Source organism: Plecotus auritus (genome assembly GCF_963455305.1).
Source record: "Plecotus auritus genome assembly, chromosome: 8".
Taxonomy (NCBI): domain Eukaryota; kingdom Metazoa; phylum Chordata; class Mammalia; order Chiroptera; family Vespertilionidae; genus Plecotus; species Plecotus auritus.
The window spans coordinates 160,371,077-160,399,030 of NC_137782.1; the positions used below are offsets into that span (position 1 = coordinate 160,371,077).

General features: G+C 47.5%; 1 protein-coding gene across 1 annotated transcript in view; it reads left to right on the forward strand.

Annotated features, from left to right (window-relative positions):
* The window catches only part of XDH (xanthine dehydrogenase), a 59,728-nt gene extending 43,035 nt beyond the window's left edge, over positions 1–16,693 (forward strand). The window contains exons 25-36 of the mRNA XM_080686749.1: positions 1,093–1,284; positions 1,476–1,621; positions 2,399–2,480; positions 3,024–3,119; positions 3,991–4,119; positions 4,849–4,923; positions 7,081–7,133; positions 9,723–9,837; positions 10,569–10,634; positions 11,979–12,167; positions 13,642–13,818; positions 15,392–16,693. Of these exons, the coding sequence (XP_080542875.1) occupies positions 1,093–1,284; positions 1,476–1,621; positions 2,399–2,480; positions 3,024–3,119; positions 3,991–4,119; positions 4,849–4,923; positions 7,081–7,133; positions 9,723–9,837; positions 10,569–10,634; positions 11,979–12,167; positions 13,642–13,818; positions 15,392–15,442 (1,371 nt within the window). The 3' untranslated portion in view covers positions 15,443–16,693. The remainder of the gene's footprint in view (positions 1–1,092; positions 1,285–1,475; positions 1,622–2,398; positions 2,481–3,023; positions 3,120–3,990; positions 4,120–4,848; positions 4,924–7,080; positions 7,134–9,722; positions 9,838–10,568; positions 10,635–11,978; positions 12,168–13,641; positions 13,819–15,391) is intronic.
* The last annotated feature ends 11,261 nt before the right edge of the window (positions 16,694–27,954 follow it).

Genomic DNA, 27,954 nt, shown 5'->3' on the forward strand with positions numbered 1-27,954 from the left:
CAAGCAGTTTCCCCAAACTGATGAACATACATTTTTAAGTTGACTTAGTAATAAATGCCCAGAGAACTAAGCAAATGGAAAAACAAAGACAAAATTTATAAACTCCAGGGGGAAATGTTACCAAGCAAGAGAAGTAATCATAACATTAAAATGTAGATCGAAATTTAACTATATGGGAAGGACCGGGAACAGAAAGTAGGTATGTATTCAGGGAAAGGGCGTTCGGTGGAAATTAAATCCTCAAAAGTCGAAAACTGGAAAAGTTAGGGGTGACAATATAAGCACGTGCTTAGACATTTGGCTGTTCATTAAATAACTCATAAAGAATATCACAAAGAAGAAACACAGGATTACTTTTTTTAGATAACCTGATGGGAAGATGTCAATAAATAACTAATAAATATGGTTTTGCCAAAGTCCAAACAGACTGTACATACATTGGGCCTTTATCTTGAATTGGTTGGGGGCCAGGAGAATTCTCTTACTATATTTATTTATTTAAAAAATATATATTTTATTGATTTTTTACAGAGAGGAAGGGAGAAGGCTAGAGAGTTAGAAACATCCCTGTTAGAAACAGGGATGAGAGAGAAACATTGATCAGCTGCCTCTTGCACACTCCCTACTGGGGATGTGCCCGCAACCAAGGTACATGCCCTTGACCGGAATCGAACCTGGGACCCTTGAGTCCGCAGGTCAACGCTCTATCCACTGAGCCATACCAGTTAGGGCTCTCTTACTATATTTAAATAGGTGATAAAATTGCATGGTTTGAAATTTAAAAGATGCAAAGGACATATATGAGAAGTCCCCTAGCCAGTTCATCTCTCACCACACATTCCCTTCCTGAAGGCAACTGTAATCCATTCCTTTCAACCTATTTAAATGGGAGGATACTCTAGTTGTCCTCCTGCAACTTGCTTCCTTTTTCCTATCAACCTTACATTTTTGAGATTATATATTTTGAAACATGCGCACCCAGATTGTTCATTTTTATTTGTTTGTAACAATTCTGTCCAATAAAACTTTTTGCAATGCAAAAATGAAAAATAAAAAAGTTGTTCTCTCCCATTATGGCTTCCTCTGCTTCAGATAATGGAACGAGCTCTATTCCATATGGACAACTCCTACAAAATCCCCAACATCCGGGGCACTGGGCGGCTGTGCAAGACCAACCTGTCCTCCAACACGGCCTTCCGGGGTTTCGGGGGGCCTCAGGGGATGCTCATTGCCGAGCACTGGATGAGTGAAGTCGCAGTGACCTGCGGGCTGCCTGCCGAGGAAGTAAGCTGGGGATTTGGTGGCACAGGTCAGAGTGGGCTAGCCTACTTTCAGGGGACAGGGGCTTTGTGTTTTGGGGATCTCCCCTGGGGGCAGAGGACAGGCAGGGGCTGAGGAGAGGGGCCAGAAGCTTAACTGTAGGATTTGCCCTCATCTTGCGCCAACAAGGCCTCAGGGTCTCTCTCCTTGGGAAGGTGCGGATGAAGAACCTGTACAAAGAAGGGGACCTGACACACTTCAACCAGAAGCTTGAGGGGTTCACCTTGCCCAGGTGCTGGGATGAATGTCTAGCAAGCTCTCAGTATCACGCTCGGAAGAGTGAGGTTGACAAGTTCAACAAGTAAGCGCTGGGAGGGGAGGAGTTTTATGTTCTACAGCCTTTTTGCTAAACTCAGAATACAAAGCTAATAATTTAATGAATAACTTATGAGGTTGCTGTATTTGCCAAATCATTCATAGCCATCTCTTTAAGATTGTGAAATGATCTTAGCCTGGGGCAGGTGAGCTCAGCCTGCATTCAATGTCATAACCCCTCAGTGTGGTGTCTTTACATGTTTGTCTGCTTCCTGGTCATCCCACATTCTATAGACACCAGCCCAGGGCTGAGAATGCCACAGTTATGTGCCTGCCTCTAACACTGATCTATAAATGTCACCTTGGCAGTCACTCCACCTCCTTGGGCCTCAGCTTCATCATATACAAAGTGGGGGTAATTATGCTGGCTCTGACTTCTTTGCTAAATTATTGGGAAAACCAAATATAAAGCACAGAGGAGGTGCTATCATTATCATCAGTGAGCCACAGTCCCGCCCTGGGACGATCACAGTCCAAGGTCACCAGGACAGTCTGACCCAATCTGAATTCCACTCGGGAAAGAAGAGTGATGATACTTTCAAGTCAGATGCTCAGGTGTGGTCCCTGCTCTGGCTGCACTGAAGGACCCAGAACCCAAATCCCTGCCTTTCTCATGCTGTCTACACAATTCAGATATCACAGTGACTATCTGGGCAGCTCTGAGGATGCCTGATGTCAATTTTAAGTTACTGCCAGAAAACTTGTTCAACCAGATGAAAATATGATAGAGAAGATTCTATGAGAATGTTCCTTTTTTCTCCAGGGAGAATTGTTGGAAAAAGAGAGGACTGTGCATAATTCCTACCAAGTTTGGAATATCCTTCACTCTTTCTTTTCTGAATCAGGTAATTGCTTTATATAATTCTGTCCATCTCCAGGAGACTGGGGCCCCTTTTCCCCCCCTCTTTGCAAGGGAAAGCCAACTGCCCCTCATAACAGAGCTGACTAGAGTAGCTCTTTGCTGTTTAAATGAATTTGCATATCCTTATTGGTCCAGTATGCCACGAGACAGCCTGAGACTCAGAGACCTGGGGTCAAATTCTAGTTCTTACCCTTCCTGATTGCAGGACCATGGACAGTTACTCAGCTTTCTGATCCTCTTTCTTCATTTACAGAGGGAGGACAAAGATATTTAAACTCCCTCCCTCTGAGGATAGGAGGCAGAGAGAGAGAGAGAGAGATAAAAAAAAAAAAAAAAAATTTGCAAAGTGCTGAAGGGCTGCCTAACTAAACCATGAGATTTATACTGCTTTAATTTTTGTCGGGGGTTTATATCCAAAATGTTGCTGCTGGTTCCCTTTTCCCTGGGCTGCAGTACCTTTTGTCTCAAGTCTTAAGCTGAACTAGAATTGACTACCTGTGTGGCTGGCATTCTTCTCTCCCCTCAGGCAGGAGCCCTGATTCATGTGTACACAGATGGCTCCGTGCTGCTGACCCATGGGGGCACTGAGATGGGCCAGGGCCTCCACACCAAGATGGTCCAGGTGAGTGGCCTGCGGACTGTGGTGTCTGTGTAGGGGAGATGCTGGGAGAAACTGAGGGATGGTCTATCCCAGGAGCAGAATCAGGCCTAGACTCTGGCCCTGGCTCTGCTGCCCATTTAAATGTGACCTTGAGCAAGGATTTCCTCATTTGTGCCAAGCGGTTGGCCAGGTGCTGTCTGAGGTCACTTCTGTCACCAACACTCTAGGGTTCTGTGACTATGTGTTAGGTGGGTGTTGTGTGTATAAAGGTAGCTAGTTCCGCACAAGCGAGATGCCTCACAGTGGAGTTGGATGGTGAAGCTGGATAAGAGTGGGCACACCTGCTTGGCTCCTGGGGGCTGGCCAAGTGGGATTTTTTAAAAATAAGGGTTAGCTTTAAATGGCACTTGACAAAAATTTTATTTTTCAATTGCACTTTACATTCAATGTTATTTTGTAATAGTTTCAGGTGTACAGCATAGTGGTTAGACAATCATATACTTTACAAAGTGTTCCCTCCGATTTTTCCAATATCCACCTGGCACCATACATAGTTATGACAATATTACTGACCATATTCCCTATGCTGTAATTTACATCCCCAGGACTCTATTGTAACTATCAACTTGTTAAAAGGCACTTTAATCACCATGAGGTTTAAAAAATTTTCTCCATCCAAACCATCCCATAAAGTGCTGCTTCAATTTCAGGCAGCCATGGGAACATTCCAGCCTCAGTAGAATTATGGTTTACAGACTTGGTTCCTTGCCTGTACCTGTGAACCTGAATCCTGTCTTGGGTGAAAGGCAGCCAAGCCCCAAGATCTCCCCTTCCCTAAAGGAACATTCTCAAAGAATCTTCTCTATCATATTTACGTTGTCTTTCTTCGCAGGTTGCCAGCAAAGCTCTGAAAATCCCCACCTCTAAGATTTACATCAGCGAGACGAGCACTAACACGGTGCCCAACACCTCTCCCACAGCCGCCTCTGTCAGCACTGACATCAATGGACAGGCCGTTTATGTAAGGAGCCTCAGGAACCAGTGGAGCTGAGGGCCAGACCAGGGCTTTGGGCCCAGAGAGTCTCTGGGGTGGGAGCTGGAGTGGTCTTTGCAGGCTCTTGGCTGTGACCATGCCTTGGGCTCTCCTACTGAGGAGAACCCTGCTCCTCCAAATGCTAAGCTAAAAGAGAGAACCACCACCACTTCCATCAGAGTCAGGAAGGATGAGGGGAGGAGGGGGAGGAGAGTTGGGGAAATACAGGGGATTCTGGGAAGACATACTATTGGTGTGAGAACTGGCCAACAGACAATGAGCTGAAATTGAAGTGGAGTTGGCCAGGTCAGACCTACCTGCTTCTTCTCCCAGGTGGAGGATATCATCAAACAAATGTGAGAAAGTGCCTCTTTAGAGAGCCCGCAAGCATTTTACCTGTTGTCAGTGTGAGAACTGGCTCAGGAGTGCTCTCCAAGCACAGGCCAGTGGTGGTCCCTTTGAAGTGTCTAGTGGTTTCCACCCTAGCCTCAGTGATGTCTTAGACCAGTGGTCGCCAACCTTTCGGACCTCACAGACCATCAGTGGTCCATGGATTACCGGTTGGTGACCGCTATCTTAGAGGGTGACAAGGCTGTTGGTGTGGCGCCCTGGGCACAGCATCCCTGGGAGGTGGCTCTGTGGAGGCTCTCAGGCTTTCCCTGTGCCGGGGCATGCAGAGGGCTGATGGGTCTGGTGTGTGGTGGATGTGTTCTTTAGGAAGCTTGTCAGACCATCCTGAAGAGGCTGGAGCCCTTCAAGAGAAAGAATCCCAGCGGCTCCTGGGAAGACTGGGTAAGTCTGAGCTTCTCCAAGTTGCTTTTGCAAATGAGAGTGAAATGAAGAGCAGGAATAGGAGGTGTTGATCTAGTCCAGTGGTCGGCAAACTCATTAGTCAACAGAGCCAAATATCAACAGTACGATTGAAATTTCTTTTGAGAGCCAAATTTTTTAAACTTAAACTTCTTCTAACGCCACTTCTTCAAAATAGACTTGCCCAGGCCGTGGTATTTTGTGGAAGAGCCACACTCAAGGGGCCAAAGAGCCGCATGTGGCTCGCGAGCCGCAGTTTGCTGACCATGGATCTAGTCACACAGCAGGGAGAAGTTGAGGGAGTTTGCATGCTTTCCCAGGACAAGTAGATGCTCACCCTTGCTGGGTCCCATTTCTCAGTGGTGTTCATTGAGAGAAGTCACTGAGGAAAATGTTTGATCCAGGATTTGACAGCTCTGTGGGAATTGGAGGTTTGGCTACCCTGAGCCTGAGAAGACGGGCTCAGTAAACACACATCACTGAGAATTCTTCCCTCGGCCTAGTCCCACACCTCATTTGTTCACAGGCTTGATCAGCTGGATTTTCTTCAAACTCCTTCTCTCAGATGTCTGCCCCTACCAGCCTCTCCCCTTACCCAGCTTTGGAGTCTGGGTCCATTGAGATTCCATCTGTGAGGGAGCAGGAGGGAGGCATTATACAAGGGTTATATCATTCCTGTGGTTTAGGGAGTCACACAACAAGCACTCCTAATAAAATGAACCCGGTTCTCAGATTTCCGGTTGGGAGGCCTGCATTTGAGAAACCCTGGGAGGGAAGCTGAAGGAAGGCTCTCAGGTGGGAGACTTCAGCTTCTCCAAGAGGCAGAACTATTAATGGTGGCCCTGCTTCACCACCCCCAGTGTCAGAATGGGAGAACTAGTCACAGCAGTAACACATAATATGTGACTGCACATGAACCAGCTCAGATAGTACAACAGGTTCAAAAAATGAACTCTTTCTGTCATCCCCAATAGGGGGCATGCAGGAGGCAGCTGATGGATGTTTCTCATCTTACTCAGCCTCCCATAACCTCTCCTTCCCTTCCCATACTCATAACACCACATACATAAATACCTCACGGAGGTAGGTTGATTTGGGTAGTTTAGGTTTTAGTGTAGATTTGGAAGGTGATGTTAATGTTTTCAACAACAGCCTTTACAATCTGTTGACTTGAGTTTTGTCCTCAACCATTAGCTGTATAGTCCAGTGTTCTTTATAAGCAGATAACCTCAAAAAAGGCCATGATCAGGAATGATAGGCACCAAATCTCATCAGTGTCTGTACAGTATTGAAAATAAGCCATTACTACCACTACCACTATATATGCATATATTTCATTCCATATACATATGGTAAGGATCCTAAAGAAACTTTTCTAAACCTCTGTTTTCTCATCTATAAAATGAAGATAATAATAATACTGATTTTATAGGGTTGTACTGAATATTAAGTCAGATGATGTGTGCAAATTATTCAGTAGCATCTGGTACATGATAAAGAGCTTGATTATTGACAATAATCATGATGCAAACTATATCAACAATAAATTAAATCTTAGTGCTGTGCCAGTGCTAGGGATATCCTAGAAAATGTATGTAGTTAAGGAGATAGGGTGGATGGATAGATAGATGGATAGCTTTATTAATAGGAAAGTGCCAATAAGAACATAGGTATCAAATAAACAATGTAGAGAGTTACTGTTGTAAAGACCGAGGCAAGGCAATTGGAGGAGTGGTGGTATCATGTGTACTACACCAGAGAAGACTATAGTCCTTAACATCAGGTATTCCCTCTGTAGGCAATGGGGAGTCATCGAAAGCTCTAGAGTAGGAGAGTGACATGGGCAGTGCAGTATGCTAAGATGATACTCAGCTGGGCTGGGTTACACAGCAGTTGGGGGAGGCAACTTGAGGCGGGAAGATCAGGTTGGAGACCATTGTAGTGCTCCAGGCTTTGATGTCAAGGACCTGATGCAGAGGGTGGCAGTGAGGGTGTGAGGTGAGGTGTGGAAGTGAGAGTCACCAGTCAAGGGTTGACCAACTTCCAGATGAGGAGGATGAGTGTACAAAAGCTTAGTGCTGGGTGACGGTTACTGGAAACCATGCTTACCCCTTCCTGATGGCCATTTCTTCTCCTCAGGTCACGGCTGCCTACCAGGATGCAGTGAGCTTGTCTGCTACTGGGTTTTACAAGTATGTATGGTGGTGATCTCACCCATCTCACAACGTGCTGTCATTCTGGCCTCTCAGGTCCTTCCTAATCCTGAATTCTATCAGCCTGTGGTCAGGAGAGAACAGTTCTACCAAAACTCTGATCTCTTCAGTGTACTTCCACTCATTTCAGCGTAAAGATGCTCTAAAATACGTGGGATTACCAAGCTACGGCCCAGGAGGCAAAAGCATGAGCTGCCATATCAGAGACCCCCATTCTAATTCTGGTCTTAGTGGACTATTGCCCTTGGGGAAATCAGTGATTCCCTCTGAACCTGTAACCTCATTTATGACATAATGGGACAGATACCAACCACTCCTCCATCAGCACTCCCCTGTGACAACCAGGGGCGTCCTATGTGCTGAGTTACCTATGCATGCTACTTTGTACTATGCGTTGGGTTTCTTTTCTTTTCTCTTCTTTTTTTTCCTTTTCTTTAATTTTCTTTTTTTCTTTCCTTCCTTTTTTCCTTCCTTCTTTCCTTCCTTCCTTCCTTCCTTCCTTCCTTCCTTCCTTCCTTCCTTCCTTTAATCATGTATCGGATTTTTTTTATGGAGACTTTCCTTCAAAAGAATGAAAGGAAGCCTGGCCGGTGTGGTTCAGTGGTTGAGCATCAACCCATGAAACAAGAAGTCACCAGTTTGATTCCTGGTCAGAATACATGCCCAGGTTGTGGGCTAAATACCCAGTGGGGGGCATGCAGGAGGCAGCACATTGATGTTTCTCATCAATGTTTCCATCTCTATTTCTCTCCCTCCCTCTCTCCCTAAAAAATCAATAAAAACATAAAAAAGAGAATGAGAGGAAGCTTTAGAGCACACCGTCTTGTTACAAGATGTGGAATTCAACAGAACTTAAAGTGAGATTTAGAAAAGAGCACGTATCTTCTGTGACTTTAAAATTCAGTAGCTGCATGAAGAGTTGGAGACCTGGCCCATCTGTCAGCCACAAGGTTTTAGCTTTCTCTGGGAAGGTTAACCAGGACCTTTTCTTTCACAGATCAATGAATTTGGCAAACAGTTCAATGTTTACTTCAAAAGGTCTTTTTTGTATATATATATTTTTTTATTTTGTAGGCAAAGTAAAGTTTTGTCAGTGCTCCCTGGGTTATATAACATTTGGCGTACACAAACATAAGCTAGTGTACGTTTTCTCACAAATTCACATTCCATTTTTGGAGTTGACAAACTGGGGTTCTATACAGAAACACCCAGATGAAGGTGGGGAAGCCAGAGGTCAAAGAAAGTGGTGGCTTCCCCTGGGAGAAGCCTTCTCCCTCAGCCCCGCATTGGTGTTCTTCTCATGCAGATTCTGATCACATTAGCTCACGTGATTTCTGTGTAATGTATAGAATACCATAGGTACTGCTATAAACTCTAGTGTGAGAATATATATACAGACATGCGTATATGGGACTCATGCAAAATTAGAATTATATAAGATAGGACTGAAGAAGAAAAAATGTAAAAGGCCATCTGCTTTTATTAATAACACTTTCCTCTAATCATTTGTTGAAATTTAGAAGGGACCAATAGATTAAGAGTAACACAGGCAAACCCTAACTGGTTTGGCTCAGTGGATAGAGTGTCAGCCTGCGGACTGAAAGGTCCCAGGTTCGATTCTGGTTAAGGGCATGTAACTTGGTTGCGGGCACATCCCCAGTAGGGGGTGTGCAGGAGGCGGCTGATCGATGTTTCTCTCCCATCAATGCTTCTAACTTTCTATCCCTTTCCCTTCCTCTCTGTAAAAAATCAATAAAAATATATTTTAAAAAAAGAGTAATGCAGGCAAGAGGCTACTTAAAGGTGCACCCAGGCTGGCCTGAGATACTGACCTTGTTAACTTCCACCTTGAGGAAGAAGGGCAGGTGAGCCTGTGCGAACAGCCCAGGAGTCAGTGCAGGAGCCTTCGGTTCTGAGATCTTGAATTCTAGCTCATAGATCCTCTGGAGTGTGACTTTCCCGTCCTTCGTGAGCTGGGAGAACTGTCAGTTTCCACCACATAGAGGCCAGCACTCTGACTCTAAACACCGCTCAGCTGTACAGAATGATTCACCCGTGGGCCATTGGCAAAACAGATCAGTGCTCTGGAATTCCTGGGTTTCAGTCACAGGTTAAAATGTCCAAAGCAGCCAAAACCAGTTTGGCTCAGTGGATAGAGCGTCGGCCTGAGGACTGAAGGGTCCCGGGTTCGATTCCGGTCAAGGGCATGTACCTTGGTTGCGGGCACATCCCCAGTGGGAGGTGTGCAGGAGGCAGTTGATCGATGTTTCTCTCTCATCGATGTTTCTAGCTCTCTATCCCTCTCCCTTTCTCTCTGTAAAATATCAATTTTATATATATATATATATATATATATATATATATATATATATATATATATATATGTCCAAAGCACATGGGCTACTGGGAAGAACAGCTGATTGAAAAAAATAAAGCCTTTGGGTCTTAAGATTTTGTGGGACAAGCCATTTGTGTGTGTATGGGGAGCGGGGGAGGGGAGGGAGTGACGCAGGGGACAGGACATATTCATTTTAATACACATGCAGTATCTTCTCTTTTCTCCCCCAGAACACCCAATCTTGGCTACAGCTTTGAGACCAACTCAGGGAACCCCTTCCACTACTTTACCTATGGGGTGGCTTGCTCAGAAGTGGAAATTGACTGCTTAACAGGGGACCATAAGGTAAGATGTTTGCAAAACTTCCGTACTAAGGGGGGGAAAAGAAGAGAAACAACTCAATTATAATACCAAAGACAAACTCTGTGGTTGGGAAAATAATGTCTTATATCACGGCTTGGGAAACTTCTTTTAAAGGACCAGAGAGTAAAAACTTTAGGCATTCGGGGCCACAGAGACACTGCCTCAACTCTATCTTTGCAGCACAAAAGCTGCCAAGACCTATGGAAACAAACGAGGTGGCTGTGGGCCCCTAACGCGTTACTGATGCACATGGAGTGTGGCTTTCACGCAGGGTTCACGTCACCACATATTCTTTTTATTTCTGTCTCCTATTTAATGATGTAAAAACCATTAGTAGCTCACAGGCTGTACAAAGACAGGGGGCCAGCTGGACTCAGCCCATGGAACGTAGTGTGTTGACTCCTTCCTTCAATGAACTACCCAGACTTAGGTTCAAAGCCCCAGGAACCTGCAAACGTGGGTGTGTGTGCAGTTATTTTGGATTACTGAGACCCTGGTCACTCCCACCCCTTCCCCACCTGCTCCTAAGAACTCAGACTTCAGCAGTGACTGTGGCAGTGGAGACTGGGGACTGCCTGAGCATGCCCAGAGCACTCCGCTTGTGGAAGTGCCATCTGGGTTGGCACTTGATAGTCTAAGGGTCACCGAGACCCACCTGTCATTCCACACATCCCCTTCTTCTCAAGCTGCTTTTACTTCCCTGTCCACCGTAGAACCTTCGCACAGACATTGTCATGGATGTTGGCTGCAGTCTGAACCCTGCCATCGACATCGGGCAGGTAAGGCTCACAGGGAACCTGGGTGGTGATGGATTCGGCTACTGATGTGCCCCATCCCCTTCCCAAGTCCACCAGTCACAGCATCTTGTCCAATGTCATTTTTTACGTGGGTCTGAACATGTTACCAAGAGTGTCTTCCGCAGAGTGATGCTTAGATGGATGAGAGCCCACCCACCTTTTGAGGCAGAAGGCAAATTAGTGGATTGATCTAGAAAGGGCTCTCACACCTCAGAGGACAAGATGAATGGGGAAAGCACTGGGGATGCACATGCATGCACACACACATGCCCGTGCACACATGCACACACAGCCACACACACGTGCACAGATGGAGCTGGGGTTTGGGATCGATGTGCAGGCAGTGAGGTCTGAGGTTAGCGAGCTTTCCCCTCCCCCTTTCTCTTCTGCCCAGGACAGCAATGTGTCGAAGCCTGGGTTCGAGCAAGAGAGGTAAAGGGATGGCCAAAGAAAAGCACTTTTGGAAAATAGAAGAGTATTGGACAGAGCAGGTGGAACAGGAGGAGACTGAGGGAGGAATCAGGACCAGAAGTACTGAGCACCTGGTAGAAAATGTGAATGAATATCTCTCTAGAATGGACAATTACTGACTATACAGAAACCTCATCACTAGTCAATCGGTTCATTCATTCATTGAACAACCATGGGGGGAGCCCCTGCTCTGTGCAGGCGCTGAGCTGGGCACCGCAGACACAAAGATGATTAGCACCTGGTCTCCCCTAAACACTTGTTTGGCTACATGGCACCACCTACCTGATTGTGAGAGGGAGGCTCCGTGGGCCAGTAGAGCGAGGCAGGTGCCCCCAAACAGACCTGTAAGCTAGAGCAGAGGCACTCCTTTTCCCAGAGGGCAGGCAGGGCTGGGAGTTCAAAAAGCCTGCAACCTACTATCAAAAATCTCCTCCTCTCTCCTGGGGCTGCTCAGAAGTGCAGGTCCCACTTAGCACACAGAGGAGCGTGGGCCCCGAGGGACACTCAGCACCCATTAGCCTGTGAGCTCTTGCCTCAGTGCAGAGCGACCATTTCCCCAGTGGCGACAAGAAGGAACATCTGCATTGCCCTGTGGCAGGTTTTAATGGGAGATTGTGCTACTACTGCATGGGCCTCTGGAATCGCCACCGAGTTCTAAAACTGAGCTTCAGTGCCCATGCTTGGCGAAGGCCCGGAGAGGTTGTCCCGGGTGGTCGGGGGCCAGGTAAGCAGTGCAGGGCTGTTTCCAGCTTCATTCCAGGCCCCACTCTGGGTGGCCTGGTGCCATGGTGGAAGCAGGACCTGTGCCTGGGGAGTGGGGAGGCAGTGTGTCCACGGTGTCCGTCTGCCCTGCAGGTGGAGGGCGCATTTGTCCAGGGTCTGGGCCTCTTCACAATGGAGGAGCTGCACTACTCCCCCGAGGGGAACCTGCTCACCCGCGGCCCCAGCACCTACAAGATCCCGGCGTTTGGCAGCATCCCCACGGAGTTCAGGGTGTCCCTGCTCCGTGACTCTCCCAACAAGAAGGCCATCTACGCATCCAAGGTACTGGCGCCCTGGGCCTGGGCTGCCTTCCTGTCTGCGCTGTGGGAGGCCCCGGGTGGTGACAGGCCGCCCTGCCCCCCGCCGGTCATGTGGGTCTGCAGGGGGCTCGGCTGAGAAGAGGGCTTGATACTGGCTTTGGCAATGGTGGTGGAGGGGCGGGCAGTCCTGCCTGAGAACCAGGGAACTGGATTGACAGCTCCTCCGTGTGGTAGAAGCCAACTGCTTTGGGTACAGCGAGGAGTTCCTTAACCTAATCCTATAGGCCAAACCCTGACCTATACCCCGTCTCAGGTGTCCATCCTTGAGGTTTGGTCCTAGACATGATCTCACAGATACAGTACCCCGTCTCCTATGAGAATGAGCATATTCACTGAAGATGGGGCAGTGCCTCTGTGTACCCCATCACCTCCTTCAGGGGCTGCCCCCTGACCTTAAGACTTGATCAGCATGCCTGAAGGATGATAACCATCCTCTGTTTCTTCCCTGTCCCCAGTATGTATGGAAAAATGGTTGAAAATCAATCAAGCTGATTGATCTAGTCCTAGGTCTAAGGAAGACAGTTGATCATTTGAAAGCAATGAAACCCACCCATTTGCTCATCTCATGGGTTAAGTCACCATGGGAGCATCTGGGACACTTTGCAACTCCTGCCACTGGCTCATGATAAAAATGCAGTTCTGGCCCAGCTGGTGTGGCTCAGTGGCTAAGCATTGACCTATGAACCAGGAGGTCACAGTTCGATTCCTGGTCAGGGCACATGCCCGGGTTATGGGCTTGATCCCCAGTGTGGGGTGTGCAGGAGGCAGATGATCAATGAGTCTCATCATTCATATTTCTATTTCTCTCTCCCTCTCCCTTCCTCTCTGAAATCAATTAAAAATATTTTTAAAAAGCAGTTCTGGGTGGCCCACCCCTAGAAATTTTGATTCTATAGATCTGGGCTCAGGCATTTTTAACAAGTTTCCCTAGTGATTCTGATACACAGTCTCTGATCTGTGCTTTGGGTGACAAAACCACCTCTGCTAGAAAGTGTTTTGATTCATGTTTGTCATGGTGCCTATATTCCCGTAGATACTGTGTGTATAATTACGATGCCGGTACGTGGTGGGGTCGGAGTTGCAGGTAGATTATTTCCCTAGGCTCATCACTGCGAGGAAAGGGTTAAAAATTTATGCCAAGTTTTGTTTGTTTATAAACTGTAACTATTGAATATTACATTTCATGGTACATTATATTTGCATGGTGTCATCAAGGAGTCACACAGTAAGAATTCAAAGAAATATGCCAACAAGGTCGAGTCATTTACTAGAGTGAGTGTTCCAATTGATTGAGGCCTGTCAGTGCTGGCAGCTGGGCCCCCAATTGATTGAGGCCTGTCAGTGCTGGCAGCTGGTGTTCCAGCATCACTGGCCCTCCTGCTGTGGAGGCTGGGGCTTCTCAGCCTGAGTTCCTGTCCCCCACGCTGTCCCCCCAGGCTGTCGGGGAGCCACCTCTCTTCCTGGCCGCCTCCATCTTCTTTGCCATCAAGGATGCCATCCGTGCAGCCCGAGCTCAGCATGCCGACAATAATACGAAGGAGCTCTTCCGGTTAGACAGCCCTGCCACCCCGGAGAAGATCCGCAATGCCTGCGTGGACAAGTTCACCACCCTGGTATGAAGGCTCTGGAGCACCCACTCAGTCTGGGGGAGGCCAGGACACAGGCCCGTGAACTGCAGGGGCGAGTTCTGCAGGGGGACAGAGGTATTAGGCTCTCTTTCAACCACACAACCACACACCGGCCAAGGCCACCCTCCACTCTCCGGTTGAGGCATGCCCTTGAACTTGCAGGAAAAGAACAGTAACTCCCCTTAAAGCTGCAGCTTGTAGCTGGGCCTCCTTAGAGGAAGGAGGGCAGTCTATACACCCATGGATTTCATTATTTTCCATGAAGATGAGGGTGATGGATAAAGCTCCAGAAGAGCCTAATTGTTAGTGTCCACCACTAGCATGTGTTTTGAAACCCTTCTTTGTTAGAAACACTGTGTGAGGTACAAAGGAGATGGAGAGAAAAAGAAGAACGAGTTAAGTAATCAGATGACCCACAGTTGTTCTGTGATTACCACGTGCCACGCAGATCCTGGGGACACAGGGGTGCCCTTGAAGATTTTTCAGCCTTTCAGGAAGCCACGTGATCTCATTATGTGGGTTATCAGCTTGGAGATGTTTGTAGCAGAATAGAACAGGAATTCCATGGACGTTGGGATCATTAGGGGAAGGCCCTTTGTGGCACTCATAGCGGACAATGCCTGGCAACAGGAGGCCAGGCTTGGACAGTGTCTTCTACCGTTAGACCCTCCGAAGTGGCCTGGGCTCTGAGTTTGCAATGGCAGCCTCTGTTGAGGTAGCAGAACCCGGTTCTTCCCAATCCCCAAGTTGTATTCCTGGATTATTTGGTGGGAAATTTGATAGGCCCTTTGGGTTTAGAGGTGAAGTAGGTACTTATGGACCCAAAGTGTTCCAAGGATGGGGAGGGGACAGGAGAGCCCCTCAGGCAGGCACATCTGCCATCTCAGACCTCAGCACTGAGAGGAAGGGAGGCGGATGCGGCTCTAGTCGGTCATCCTTCAGGTCTGCCAATAGCATTAGCTGTGGGGCGGGAGCTACCAGGCAGGGAGGATGCCCACAGCTGCGCAGCAACCTTCTCACAGCCCAGTACCTTCCACCATGGCCCCAGTGCTGACAGGTACCCAAACCCTATCCCCTGAGAGGGCAAGCGCTGCATGGCTCCCTATCGACTGCACAGGTTGCAAAGTTAGCTCCTTGCAAGCAATCTGATGCACAACTCAATGACTTAGTGAGCCCCTTTGCTAGGTTAAAACACACCAGTGATTTAAAGTCCCTGCAGAGGACTTGACCAAGCAACTGGTTCTATGCTTTTGAAAAACTGTCTCCTAGAAGGACTACTTCTGAATTCGGTCATCCCTGTACCTCCAGAGCCTCCTAGAGTGCCTGCCACATGAAAAGTGCTCAGTAGAAAGAAGGGAATGACTAGGAAATTAAGGGGTCCTGCCAGGGGGCATCTCCAACAGCTGGGACTGCAGAGTAGTGTTTGGGCTTAGAATGGTGGCTGGCAGTGGTGGGAGGGGGCATGTGCAGAGGGTGGGAGGGGGCATGTGCAGAGGGTGGGAGGGGGCATGCGCTATGGGAAGACCCTGGCAGTGAGTTCTCTGTCGTTCCTTTCCAGTGTGTCACTGATGTACCAGGAAACTGTAAACCCTGGTCTCGGAGGGTCTGAAGAGAAAGCCCTCAAGGGACTCTTCTCGCATGAAGCATGGAACATGCCCTGAAGAACACGAATCTATGAAAGCCGCAGGATGACAACACTGTGGTTCATCAGAATGGTGTTTGGAAGAACACTAAATGCATTGGAAGATTCTGATAAAAAATGTGATTTGTAAACATAATGATAAGCAAATTTAGACCTATTAGGCCCAAGGCCCAAGTGGCTAATAGGCAATGAAGGGTCTTTTCAGGTCTGTCTTAATCATGTATATGATTAAATAGATTCAGGAAGTGTTTGTGCTATGTCCCAACTCACTAGACAGACGGTATAACCTCACGTGCTGACAGTGTCTGTCCTTCTGGAATCCCACAAACCTCCAGAAGCTTGAACGTAAGCTACTTTAAATCCACGTGCCTTCCTCAGGCAGCCTTTCCTTCGAACCAATGAACATCATATTATAACCTCAGATCCATATACAAAAAATCTTAATGGGACAATGGGATGAGATTCAAGCCTCTAACCACCTTTGGGTCATCGGAGAGAATAAAGAATGAAACAAATTCAAGGTTAACTGGGTCTAATTTTGTTAAGCTGCATAAAGTAAGATTACTCCATAACACCCAAACCAACAAACCCAGTTACTGAGTGCCTACTATGTGGTGGATTTCTTTTCTTCCCCTTTGAGTATTTTGAAAAAATCAGTTTTAAAAATCTTCCCTTGAAGCCAGAGTACTTTCCATCTAGAAATGATACCCAAAATCAAGGTCAGCCAGAAGAAAAGCAGTCAAGGAGCTGGGGTTCTCATCCCAGCTGTGTCTCTGTCTGTGTGTCCTTGGAATGTCACTTCCATTTTCTGTACTTCATTTTACTGCAATGAAAGGATTGGACTGGAATAATCTCTAAGGTCTTCTCCAGCTCTAAAAGCCTATAAATATGTGACCTGAAAACTCCACTTATATAAGGGACCTGCAGGTGCCAACGACTTGGCTCCTTTCTATGGGGGTAATGAACTCTGCTAAGACCCTACCTCAGGCTGTAAAAGAATAAGAGAAAGGCAGCCATCCCTGTGGTTTCTCTAAGTGGTGATTTCGTCACTCCACGGCATGAGGTGGACGATGTGACATTGTCATGTACCTTCATTGTGTAAAATACCCACCTTCTGCCAGAGAACCTTCAAGTTTCTGGCCATGGAAAAATAGTAGAAACCACACAGTTGAGGCTGGAGCTTGATGTCACTAATAAACGAAACTGTTAGCTGACTGGCATATGGGAAATGCTTAGTAATCGCCATAACCGCACCAATGGCTAGCGTCTGCCATATCTTAGCCAGCCTTCATTTCTGGAGAATGCTCTCACACTGACACACACACACACACACACACACACACACACACACACACACAATTTTCCTACAAAGTTTCCTTCCTCAGAGTATTTTAAACAGTGTGATTCAAACTCAAGAACTTTAGAAATTGAACCAGAATTTGTCTGTTTCAAATGATTTCTCAGAATGTTCTAGGGCCGTGGTCAGCAAACTGCGGCTCGTGAGCCACATGCGGCCCTTTGGCCCCTTGAGTGTGGCTCTTCCACAAAATACCACAGCCTGGGCGAGTCTATTTTGAAGAAGTGGCATTAGAAGAAGTTTAAGTTTAAAAAATTTGGCTCTCAAAAGAAATTTCAATCGTTGTACTGTTGATATTTGGCTCTGTTGACTAATGAGTTTGCCGACCACTGTTCTAGGGCATACCCCAGGCTGAGATGTGTCAGCTGCTATTAGCGCGGCCGAAAGGGCTGAGCAATGACTGTGAATTCCCTTCGGAGCTTAGGAACAGAGGCGAGGCAGAGGGGCCATGAAAACCAAAGAGCAAGTGTTTTGTGACTTGAGGTGCTGTCTTCCTGAGACACCATAAACTGCCTCAAGTCTGTCTACCTTGGTCACAAGGATGCAGCCGACAGTGCCTGCAGTATCGCGCAGGAACCTGCAGAGGGCGATGGAGGACAGGCTATGAGAATGTAGTGTGCAGGCCCCACAGCATTGCATGTATAGTTAGTTACCAGGGAACTGACTTTGGCTCTCAGAATAGACCAAATGCCTTCAAAAGTCTCTCCAAGAGCCGGATTTGAGGCTGACTTAGGGTTTCAGATGGACAAAAGTCTCCTCAAAGGACCTCTCTGAGGACATGGGTCAGTCCTGAAAGTCTGGGCTCCTGACAATGGGGTAGATGGGGCCAGTCTTATTTTCTGAGTATGCAACTTGCCAGGTGCCGAGTTTGGTGCTTTACTTATGGAGTCTCATTTATTCCCCCCAGTGCCCTTAAGAGGTGGGCCTTTCATCTCTGTAATGACATGAAGGAGAAGCCCTACCCACAGCCAGGCCGAGGACTTCCTCAGGGACGTTTACCCCTGGAAAACCACCCCAGCCCATGGACTGCCATGCAGCCAGGAAACCTGGCGTGTACGGGACTTGATGGGCCTGTCAGAGTGGACTCATGCGGAGCAGGCTCACAGAGGCTGGTGGAGGCACCGGAATACCTGCCTGTGCACCTGGAGGCAGGGGCAGCATCCTCACGCTGGCGGGCCAGGCTGCTGCACCTCTGTCCCAAGGCAGAGGGTGAGCGGCCTCCTACTTCAGAGCTAAGGTGGCTGGGAGACCAGGACGAGAGGACAGAATGGGTGGAGGTCATAGGAGGGACCCCGGCAAGGGATAAGGACAGAAATAGTCCCAGCTGATTGATTTATGACGGGACATCCCCGAGCCCATGATATTTTTATCTTTTGCTGAAGGGGGGCCTGGAAACCATTCCATTTGCTGCCTGTTTTAGATGCTGGGATAAGGCCACTTCCTGGACCTGCTGAGGTTGACATCACCTCCAGGCTCAGGGGCCTGCCCTTTTGTTGTGTCTCTGTCCTGAACTGGGGGCCTACTTGTTCCTTAAGGCAGGAGACAGATCCCATGACAACCTTGTCACCTGAAACAAAGCAGCCCACTGATGGGAGTGGAAATGTCAGGCACTGCCCGAAGGGTTTTGGCGTCATCTCTGCCCTTGAACTGGCCTGGCCCTGGCCTTGCACAATCCCCAGACCACTCAGCATCCCAGAGTTGGAAGGACTTCGGGGACCATCAAGTTCAAGCTCTTTGTTTTAGAGCTGCAAAATGTAAGCCCAGAGAGGGTAACTGACTTGTTTAGGGTTGCACAGCCCTTTAGTGAGAGAGATAGGCCTACAGCAAGGCTGCTTGACTGCTGGTCCAGACTCTTTAAATGAGATCAGTATATCAGCTCGCGCCTTCTCATATGCATTTGGGTCGCATGGCTGGGGGATACCATAGAAATCGAGTTACACTGGCTGGGAGGAAGACGTGGAGAGCTTGGGGCCCAAGATGAACACTGGCAGGAGGGCCAGAGGTCTTACAGCTGTCTAAGCTCCTAGGACAGGAAGCTCAAGTGGGATTCTTTCTTAAGTCCCACAGGTGGGCACAAAACCATAAGTGCAAAACATCCCTTCTTTCCAAATTGAGGTGCTAAGCCATCTATGCAAGACTTGTGGAGGGGGTGGCTGGAAATGCTTTTGCCACTTCAGCTCATCCCCTACCTCAGGGAATAAGGGATTGAAATACAGAGTTTGGGAGATTGGAGAGAGGATTTCTTTGAAAATAGCAAGCTGTACATCCTCCTTACCAAAGAGGGCAGGGGTGGGGGGAAGAGAGAGAGCTTTGAGTGGGCCACTCAGAAGCCCAAACCATGAGAGCAGCTTGAGAAGCTGTGGTTGGCTCAGCCTGAGGCAGCAGGACAGGAAAGGAGCAGTGTCAGGGCAAGGATACCAGTGCGGTTCCACTAGAGGACGGCACCCAGGAGGACTGCCTAGAGGGGGCGGGTGGTCATATAACCCCAACAGAGAGAGGGCCAGGGATCGAAATGGCCTTAGGCCAGCTTTCTCAGTGTGGCCCATGAGAAGTAGTCACACATCCTTGCCCTCCATCCTCTGTTCCAGCTCCCCTCCCGCCCCGCCCCGCCCCCATGCCAGGAGGAAGGCTTTCCCTGCTTCCCACCAAGGCTGGCCTGAGTTCCTTCCCCGGGGACAGTGGCAGGCAACTCGCGCAGCCCAAGCCTGGTTATTTAGGATCTCAATGTACCAGGAAGGGGCTGGCCAAGCCCTCTGCTCCTCTTTTCTCTTCTTCTCTATTGGGCAAGTCGCTTAGCTCCTGTGAACCTCAGTCTTTTCATCTGTAAAATAGGCCTGACTAATCATACCCACCTGTTGTGAGGATTGAGAGAGAGAGAGAGAGAGAGAGAGAGAGAGAGAGAGAGAGAGGTTTAATAGCACTTCGAAAAGTGCACCACTGTCATTTCCAGGTCTTTGTTCAAAACACAGGTGTGAAGGAAGATGGAAGAATGAGCCAAACCCTCGATGGACTGTAATGAGACGTGGGGTGATGGGGAACTGGCGGCACACACAGAGCTGTGGTCTTAAACCAGGTAAGACCAGCTCATCTTATTATATTTTAGCACAAATGACAAAAGTGATGGATTAGCATGGCTCAGCTTCTCACACAAATGTGATTTTCCCAGCACACTGGGGAGGGAGGAGGGCTGGCTCTCAGCTCCCCATGGCTGACTAAGTGAGATTGGGGAACGGCCTAATTTCACCCAGCTGTCTTCCTGGCCTTTACCCAAAAGCCTGGAAGGAGATGGTCCCTCCCTTTTGTTACCGGCGACGTTTAATCTTGTCTGGGAATAACAGCAACTGACAGTCTCACGCCAGGCACTTTACTTTGCATTGTTTCACGTAACTCTTGCAATGAACCTATGAGGTATGTTTTGCAATCACACCCATTTTATGGATGAGCAAACAGAGGCTCTGGGGCCCAAGGTGATGGTGCAGTCAAGAGCACTAACTGTGAAACCAAGTCATGAGTTCCAGTCTTGGGTCTCTCACTTAGCTGTTGGGCAAATTACTTAAATCTTTGCACTTCTACTTTCTCAACTGTGAAATGGGGATAATGATGGTTCTTCCATCGAGTTGTGGGGAGAATGGCAAGCATCAGAAAATGCACACACACACACACACACACACACACACACTCCCCTCTTCTTACTGTCCTCTATACCAGCTTTGAATCCAAGGCAAAGAGGGGGGTCTGGCTTGTTGCCAGAAGGAAGATACCTTCCACATAAGGAAGACCCCGTTCCTCTCTTTCCAAACCCAGAAGAGCCCCCTCAGGACCAGAGGCATGTTGAGTGGCCTCAGGTGGGAGAAAGGGAACTGTCCCAGGGCCACTTCTTCCACATCCACTGGGGGCCCTTAATCTTAGGAGGGAGGCTCGGGTAGGTTGTTTGTATGACAGAACATATGTATGGGGTCTTGCCCCATTTCTTCTTCCTCCTGGACACCCAGGGGTCTCAGGAAAAGTCACATGGAAGGGATCTCTGTGCTCTTAGAAGTGGGCTCAGGGCTTCTTGCAAAAATCCTGCGTAGTTCATAGACCCTTTGGGATTGGTGGCACTGGCCCCCCGGTAGCTGGTGGTTCTGGGGTGGGTCTAGCCAGGCGTCCTCAAACTACGACCTGCGGGCCACATGCGGCCCGCCGAGGACATTTATCCGGCCCACCGTGTGCCGCTGCCTGTCCTGCTTAGCAGCCAATTCATCCCGGGCCTGCAGTGTGCATAGGAATTTGTTCATAGTTTTTTTTTTTTAAACTATAGTCCGGCCCTCCAACGGTCTGAGGGACAGTGAACTGGCCCCTGTTTAAAAAGTTTGAGGACCCCTAGGCTTTCCTATGAACTATCCTAACCTGGCAACAGCCTCCCTTCCCCATCCCTGACCTCTACTCTGTCCCCGAGGTCAGAGGTGGCTGTGTACAGTTGCTGGTAATTTGTGAACCTCAGTTGATGAGGACCCTAGCTCTCAAGTGGCTCAGTCCTCAGGTCCCTAAATCCCACAGCCAGGCTCTCTCCTTCCTCAATCTCACATGCCAAGTGCTCCTGAAGGGCAAGTGCCAGGCTCCGCTCAGGGCTGTGCTGGAAAGAGCATGGGCTGCAAGCGAGTGCTCTGCCCTCTTGGACAGGTATGAGCTCTCTTCCTTTGTGTAAATTACCTGCCTTATGAGCCCCAGTTTCCTCCTTTATAAAAAGAGGAAAGTCAGTGTTGCAATGTGAAATGAAAGGACCTTGAAGCAAAGAATTAGTCAGCCCAACATCAGCAGTGCTGAGATTGAGAAACCCTGGTCTCTCCTACCATCCTGACGTCAGGAAAGCGATGGAGGACTCTGGGGGCGGCCAGGGCAGAATTAAAACCCATCTGGTTCTTTCTCCTGGTCTTGCTGTCTCACTATGTTATCATGGTATCAGTCCTACGCAGCAAGTGTGTGACAACCATCTCTCTGTAGAATAGAAATCTCTCCTAGATTAGGTATATGTCTAAAATTTCTTATTTCTACATGGGTGCTCATGAGGTAGCCACCCCCGCATAGTGAATTAGCCCCCCTGCAGAAAAATTATCAGGGGTGATACTCAACTTTGACATTTGCTTTGAATCCTTTATCAGACCCACATAATTATTTATTTTGTAGTACCATTTCTTAAAACATTTCTATGTATTGAGATTATACCCAGAAGTGGGATGTCTGGTCTATGAGTCATGTTTTGAATATTGTTTATAATCAGATGCATTATAATTTTCTTTGCTTCCCTGTGGAGGGTATATTTTTTCCCTTAAGAGCTTTTCCTTAACTAAAACATATTAATTACACTATGCATCAAACATAAGTAATTTGGAGAAAAAGAAAAGACACATATGTACTCTTCACCTTGTTCTAAAAACACTGGAGGCCCAGTGCACGGATTCATGCACTGGTGGGGTCCCTCGTCCTAGCCTGCACCTTCTCACAATCTGGGACCCCTTGGGAGATGTCGGAGGCCCAGTGCATGGATTTAGCCTGATCCCCGCAGGCCAGACCAAGGGACCCCATAGGTGCATAAATCTGTGCACTGGGCCTCTAGTATGCATATAAGATCTTTGGTTAATCTATTCCCTCCCTCTCCCCTCCCCCCATCCCTCTGAGATTCATCAGTCTGTTACATGTTTCCATGCCTGTGCGTTAAGCGTCTGCCCCCTGGTGGTCAGTGCTCATCATAGCTACCAGTCCAATGGTTGAGAGGCTGAATGCTTACTTAGGCTTTTATATATATAGATTTGTTTGCCCATATTTGCTTCCCAAGTTTAAAAATGAATGTTGAAAGTATAGCTGGAGCCTTCCATTTTAACCTTCCATCCTCAGATTCTCCTCTAGGCCTTGAAGTAATCAGTAATCCAAGGTTGGTTTATATCCTCTCCATTCATGTTTTTATATCTTTACTATGTATATATCCACAGGATATATAATACTTATGTGTGAGTGTGTTTTAAAATTCACTCCCATCAACCATGAGAATGACTGAAATTAGAAAGACTAAAAAAAATGTAAATAAGATACAGGGTAACTGGAACTCTCAGACACTTCTAGGGAAGTAAATTGGTAAAACCAATTTGGAGAACTAGTTGGGAGTCTCTATGAGAGTATGCATACTTCTGACCCAGCCACTGCTGAGAGTATACCCGAGAGAAATGCATACACAGATGCACCAGAAGAAAAGTTCAAAATGGATCATAGCAACACTGCCTGTAATAGCCCCAAACTAAAAAAATCCCAAATGCAGATGACCCATAGAGTGCATAAATGAGTCGTGGCAGATGCATACAATGGGACCCAGCAGAGCAAAGGGAATGAACAAACATAGCTACATGCTTCAATGGGAACATAACGTATCTCAAAAACATAACAGGAATTCAAAGAAGACAGACACTAAATGAGGACACACTTTTATCCCATGTACATACATTTCAAAAATAGGTAAAACCAATCTATAGGGTTAGAGGTTACAATAATCGTTACCTCTGGAGGGATGTAGTACCTGGAAGAGAGCAAAGAGGCCTTCTGGGATGCTTGGTAAGGTTTGATCTCTTTATCAGGGTGCTGGTTTCAAGGACATGTCACTTTGTGACAATTCATTGAGCTGGTCTGTATGATTTTTATGTTTTTATGTGTTTAGATTATTCTGCAATAGGAAGTTTCCTTTGGAAAAAACCTACATCCATGATCTCATGTAATGATATTCTTCTACAAGTTGTTTTTCCATTCAACAGTATGCTTTTAAAATGTATCCACCTTAGCTCATTTGATCTAGTTCATTTATCTGTTATATCATTGTTGGTTTTTGTTATTGTTTTTAATATTTTTTCACTGATTTTTTTTTAAGAGAAAGAGGAAGGGAGAGGGAGCGTGAGAGAGAAATATTGGCATGAGAGCAAAACATTGACCAACTGCCTCCTGCACACCCCCTACCGGGGATTGAACCGCAACCCAGGCATGTGCCCCAACTGGAATTGAACCAGCAACCTTTTGGTGCACAGGACGATGCTCAACCAACTGAGCCATACCAACCACAACAATTATATCATTTTATTATATGTATATGCTAAACTTTATTTTTTCACCTCCATACTAATGGATGTTTATGCTGTTTCCAGTCTTTTATTATTATGATCATATCCTTGAACACCCCTGCTTCTGCATTGTCTGAGAATTTTTGTCTAAGGCTCATACCCTAAGTTGGCATTTCTGGGCATGTCTTCTCTGCTCCTTTATTTTCAACTGTCCATGTCATGTTTCAGCTGGGTCTCTTATAAATAGTATGTGTGTGTATATGCGTGTGTTTAAATGCAATTTGGGAATGTTTTTCTTTTAACTGGCAAAATAATGTGTTTACAGCAATTGTGACTAACAATATATTTGGACTTATGTCATCTAATTGGGTGTTTTTCTACAGTCTATATTCTTTATATCTCTTATTCTCATTGTCTTCCATTGGTTTAATCAAGCTTTTTCTTTCCTCCCCCACCCTGTTCTCTCCACTAGTTTGGAAGTTTTATTTTCTATTTCTGCTCTTTAGAGGAAATCATTAAATTTCTAACATGCATACTTAGTTTAGAAAAGCCTATGTTTAGTTAACAGTTCTTTGCTAAGCCTTCAATACTTCCATGAGTAGCACAGAGTCTAGAAGGAGTGATATGATGGGTATAGAAATAACCCCAATGCCAGGTGTAATGGCTGAAGAAACCCAGGGGCAGAATGCTCTGGGAATTCAGAGGGGACACGCACCTACAGATGGAGGAACTAGAGAAGGCTTCCCAGAAGGGCATTCTGTACTGGTGCTGAAGGGTGGTTGGTGTGTTAGTTTCCTGTTGCTGCCTTAACCAAGCACCACAGGTTAGTGCATTAAAATAACACTTTGTAATGTACATCCTGGTGACTACAGTTAGTGATGCTGTTTTGCATACTTGAAAATTGTTAAGAGAGTTACTGTCCCACAGTGCTGCCAGTCAGTGCGGCTCTGCTGGGTCTTCTGCTTAGTTCCACAAGGTCAAAATCAAGGCAGAGCTGCGTTCCTTCCAGAGGCTCTGGGGATGCATCTGCTTCTGCGCTTATTCAGGTTGTTGGCTGGACTCAGTTCCTTGGGGTGACAGGACTGAGGCCCTGTTCCGAGCGGCTCTCAGCTGGGGGCCTGTCTTTGCTCCGAGAGGCCACCCACATTCCTCCTCATGCTTTCCATGCTGCCCCTGCAGCAGTGGGGGTGGAGCCTCTCTCAGGCTTTGAATCTCTCTGACTTCTCCTTCTGCCACCTCTTTCTCTGACCCCAGCTGGAGAAAGTTCTCTGCTTTTAAGGGCTCATGTGATTAGACTGCACATCCCCCAGCACCCCCCCCCCCCCGCAGCCTCCTCTCCCCTGCTGATAATCCAGGCTAATCTCCCTTTTCTATGTCTGTAACCTAAATTACATCTGCAAAGTCCCTTTTGCCATGCACACTAACAAACTGACAGGATGCAGGGATGAGGACATGAACATCTTGGGAGAGCCATTACCCTGCCTACCACTTATGGGTAGAATTTACTAGTACATATACTGAGCCACGCCAGAGCTCTTTAGGGAGAGAGAATGGGAAGAACAAACCAGAGGCAGGAGACCTCGTGCAAGGAGCAGTGAGAACAGCCAGCCTTTCTCAGGGTGTGACCGGACAAGTTTCTTCTGAACGATGAGATGCGTGTGCAAACTCCTGGGTAGAGGACATCCTCTGGATAGGAGTGAGGCAGCCACAGGCTCCTCCGGACATGAGGGCGGGGGAAGCGCGGTGCTACTGGCCTCAGTTCTGCAAGTGAAATGGCTGCGGTCACATTTCTGCGCTTCCTGTGCATGCTGTCTTCCTCGGGATTTAACAGTGTCATTCTGAGAACCTTCAATAAGCAACTTTTATTCAACAGTGCATATTCATTGCACAAAGCGCTGGCAAATCAGAGGAATGTAATGATCACCCCTAATCCTGACGCTCAGAGCAGCGGTGAAGGCTTTGTTGTTTTGTGGGATGCCTTTAAAACCTACCAATATATCTACCCAGCTTTCCGTGTCTATTAATGCTCTTCCTCCATGTTATTTTGAATGGACACGTACTTCTCTATTGTATGGATGGCACCATGTATTCTTGAACGAATCTGCCAATGTTGACATCTGGCCTGTTCCCAAGCTGTTTTACTACCGTAAACAGCGCCGAGATGAACATAACAAGGGTTGTTTTTACAGACATGTTGAACAGGATGTCATCCAAGTCGCAGCAGGAATGCGGAGGGGGGCCCGGGTGCAGTCACAGCTGTGAGGGCGACCGGCCCCTTGCGCAGTTTCTTCATCTGGGCCCCTCGGCTGAACCCCTGTGGATTTCTCTGTTGCTAACTTGATCTTGCTGCACCCCAGTTGGGACCCTGAAGCTGCAGCATGGGGGGGGGGGCAGAAGAGCAGTGGCTGAGAGCCACGGAGGACAGTGGGGGCTCAGCTGGGGCTCAGTCTCAGGGTGGGGGCTGGGTAGGCTCCGAGTCCTACCAGGGAGCAGCCAACAGGGAATAAGCATGAGCTTCCTGGGACCCACTCTTGGAAGTTGTTTCCTTTGGAAGGAAAGGGGAGGAAACAGCTAAGGACATGCTTCCATGGAGGAAGGGAGAATGGGCACTCTGTTGCTACAGGCTGCGGCCAGGACAGTGACAATCTTTGGGCTGCTTTTCTGCTCTCCCCCCAGTGCTTCCTCCGCTGCTTCCAGTTGCTTTAACAAACTGGAAGATCTTAAAACTAAACATGTCCCTCCGCGGTTTCCTCTGGAGGGTGGGGACTGACTGGGAAAGAACAGGAGAGGCTTTCTGGGGGTGGAAGCATTCTGTTTGTTGAATGGGGTGTGGGTGAAGCAAAACCCACTTAAAAACTACGCATTTCACTATAAATGATCCTCAATATTAAAAAAATCTGTGATTTACATTGCAAATCAGCAGAATCTTGCTGTTTTTGAGCAAGCTAACATCAATGGGATAAGGCAGTGGTCGGCAAACTGTGGCTCGCGAGTCACATGCGGCTCTTTGGCCCCTTGAGTGTGGCTCTTCCACAAAATACCATGTGCGGGCGCGCACGTACAGTGCAACTAAAACTTCGTGGCCCATGCGCAGAAGTCGGTTTTCGGCTCTCAAAAGAAATTTCAATCATTGTACTGTTGATATTTGGCTCTATTGACTAATGAGTTTGCCGACCACTGGGATAAGGCATAGGAAGCGCTGTCCGGGTGCTGACCTCTGGTGAGGGGTCGTGAAGGAAAGGTCCCCAGTGGGAGGCTCAGCTCCCACCCCAGTTCTCTCATCTGCACAAAACAGACAGACATTAACCTGACCTTGCAAACTTGTGCCATGGTAAAGGTTAAAGGTCTCGTATGTAACAGCCCAGCATCATCCTGACACATTCCCGAACCCAGGGGACCTTTCCCAGGGTGATCTGCAGCCGGCTCTGGGCTGCTGCTGGGCTCTGTGATTTCCCGTGTGAGGTGCTGAAGCGTCAAGGAGCCCTGGGAAGAGGGAAAAGAAGATAGGGGCTGGGCGCTTCTAGCTGCTACTTGTGAGGGCCAGAGAAACCCACCCCAGGGCTGGCAGTGTGCCTTTCCAGGGTGGGCCTGGGGAAAGTGGTAAGTGGAGAAAAACTCTGCAAGATGGTGAGGATGTGGCAGTTCTGACTGAGGGAGGTGGGCCTGGGTGCAAAGATTGTTTTTTTCCTGCCCAACGGCAATAACACGAAAGAGTGACAATAGCAGGCTGGTTAAATGACTTTAGCTTTAAGATTATTCATATTTGAATAGCAAGTATGAGGAATGTATAGGTCCCACTTGTGTTAATGCCAGTCTGCATCCCTATATACTATAAGGGTATTCCCCATAATAACCTATATTGACAATGATGAACCAACTGCAAGTTTTCATTAAGGACCAAAAAGGTCAGCCATTTAAAATCATGACGAAAGAAAGAAGAAAGAAAGAAAGAAAGAAAGAAAGAAAGAAAGAAAGAAAGAAAGAGAGAAAGAAAGAAAGAGGAAAAAGTAAAATAAAATCATGACCAACCCAAGATAACACTG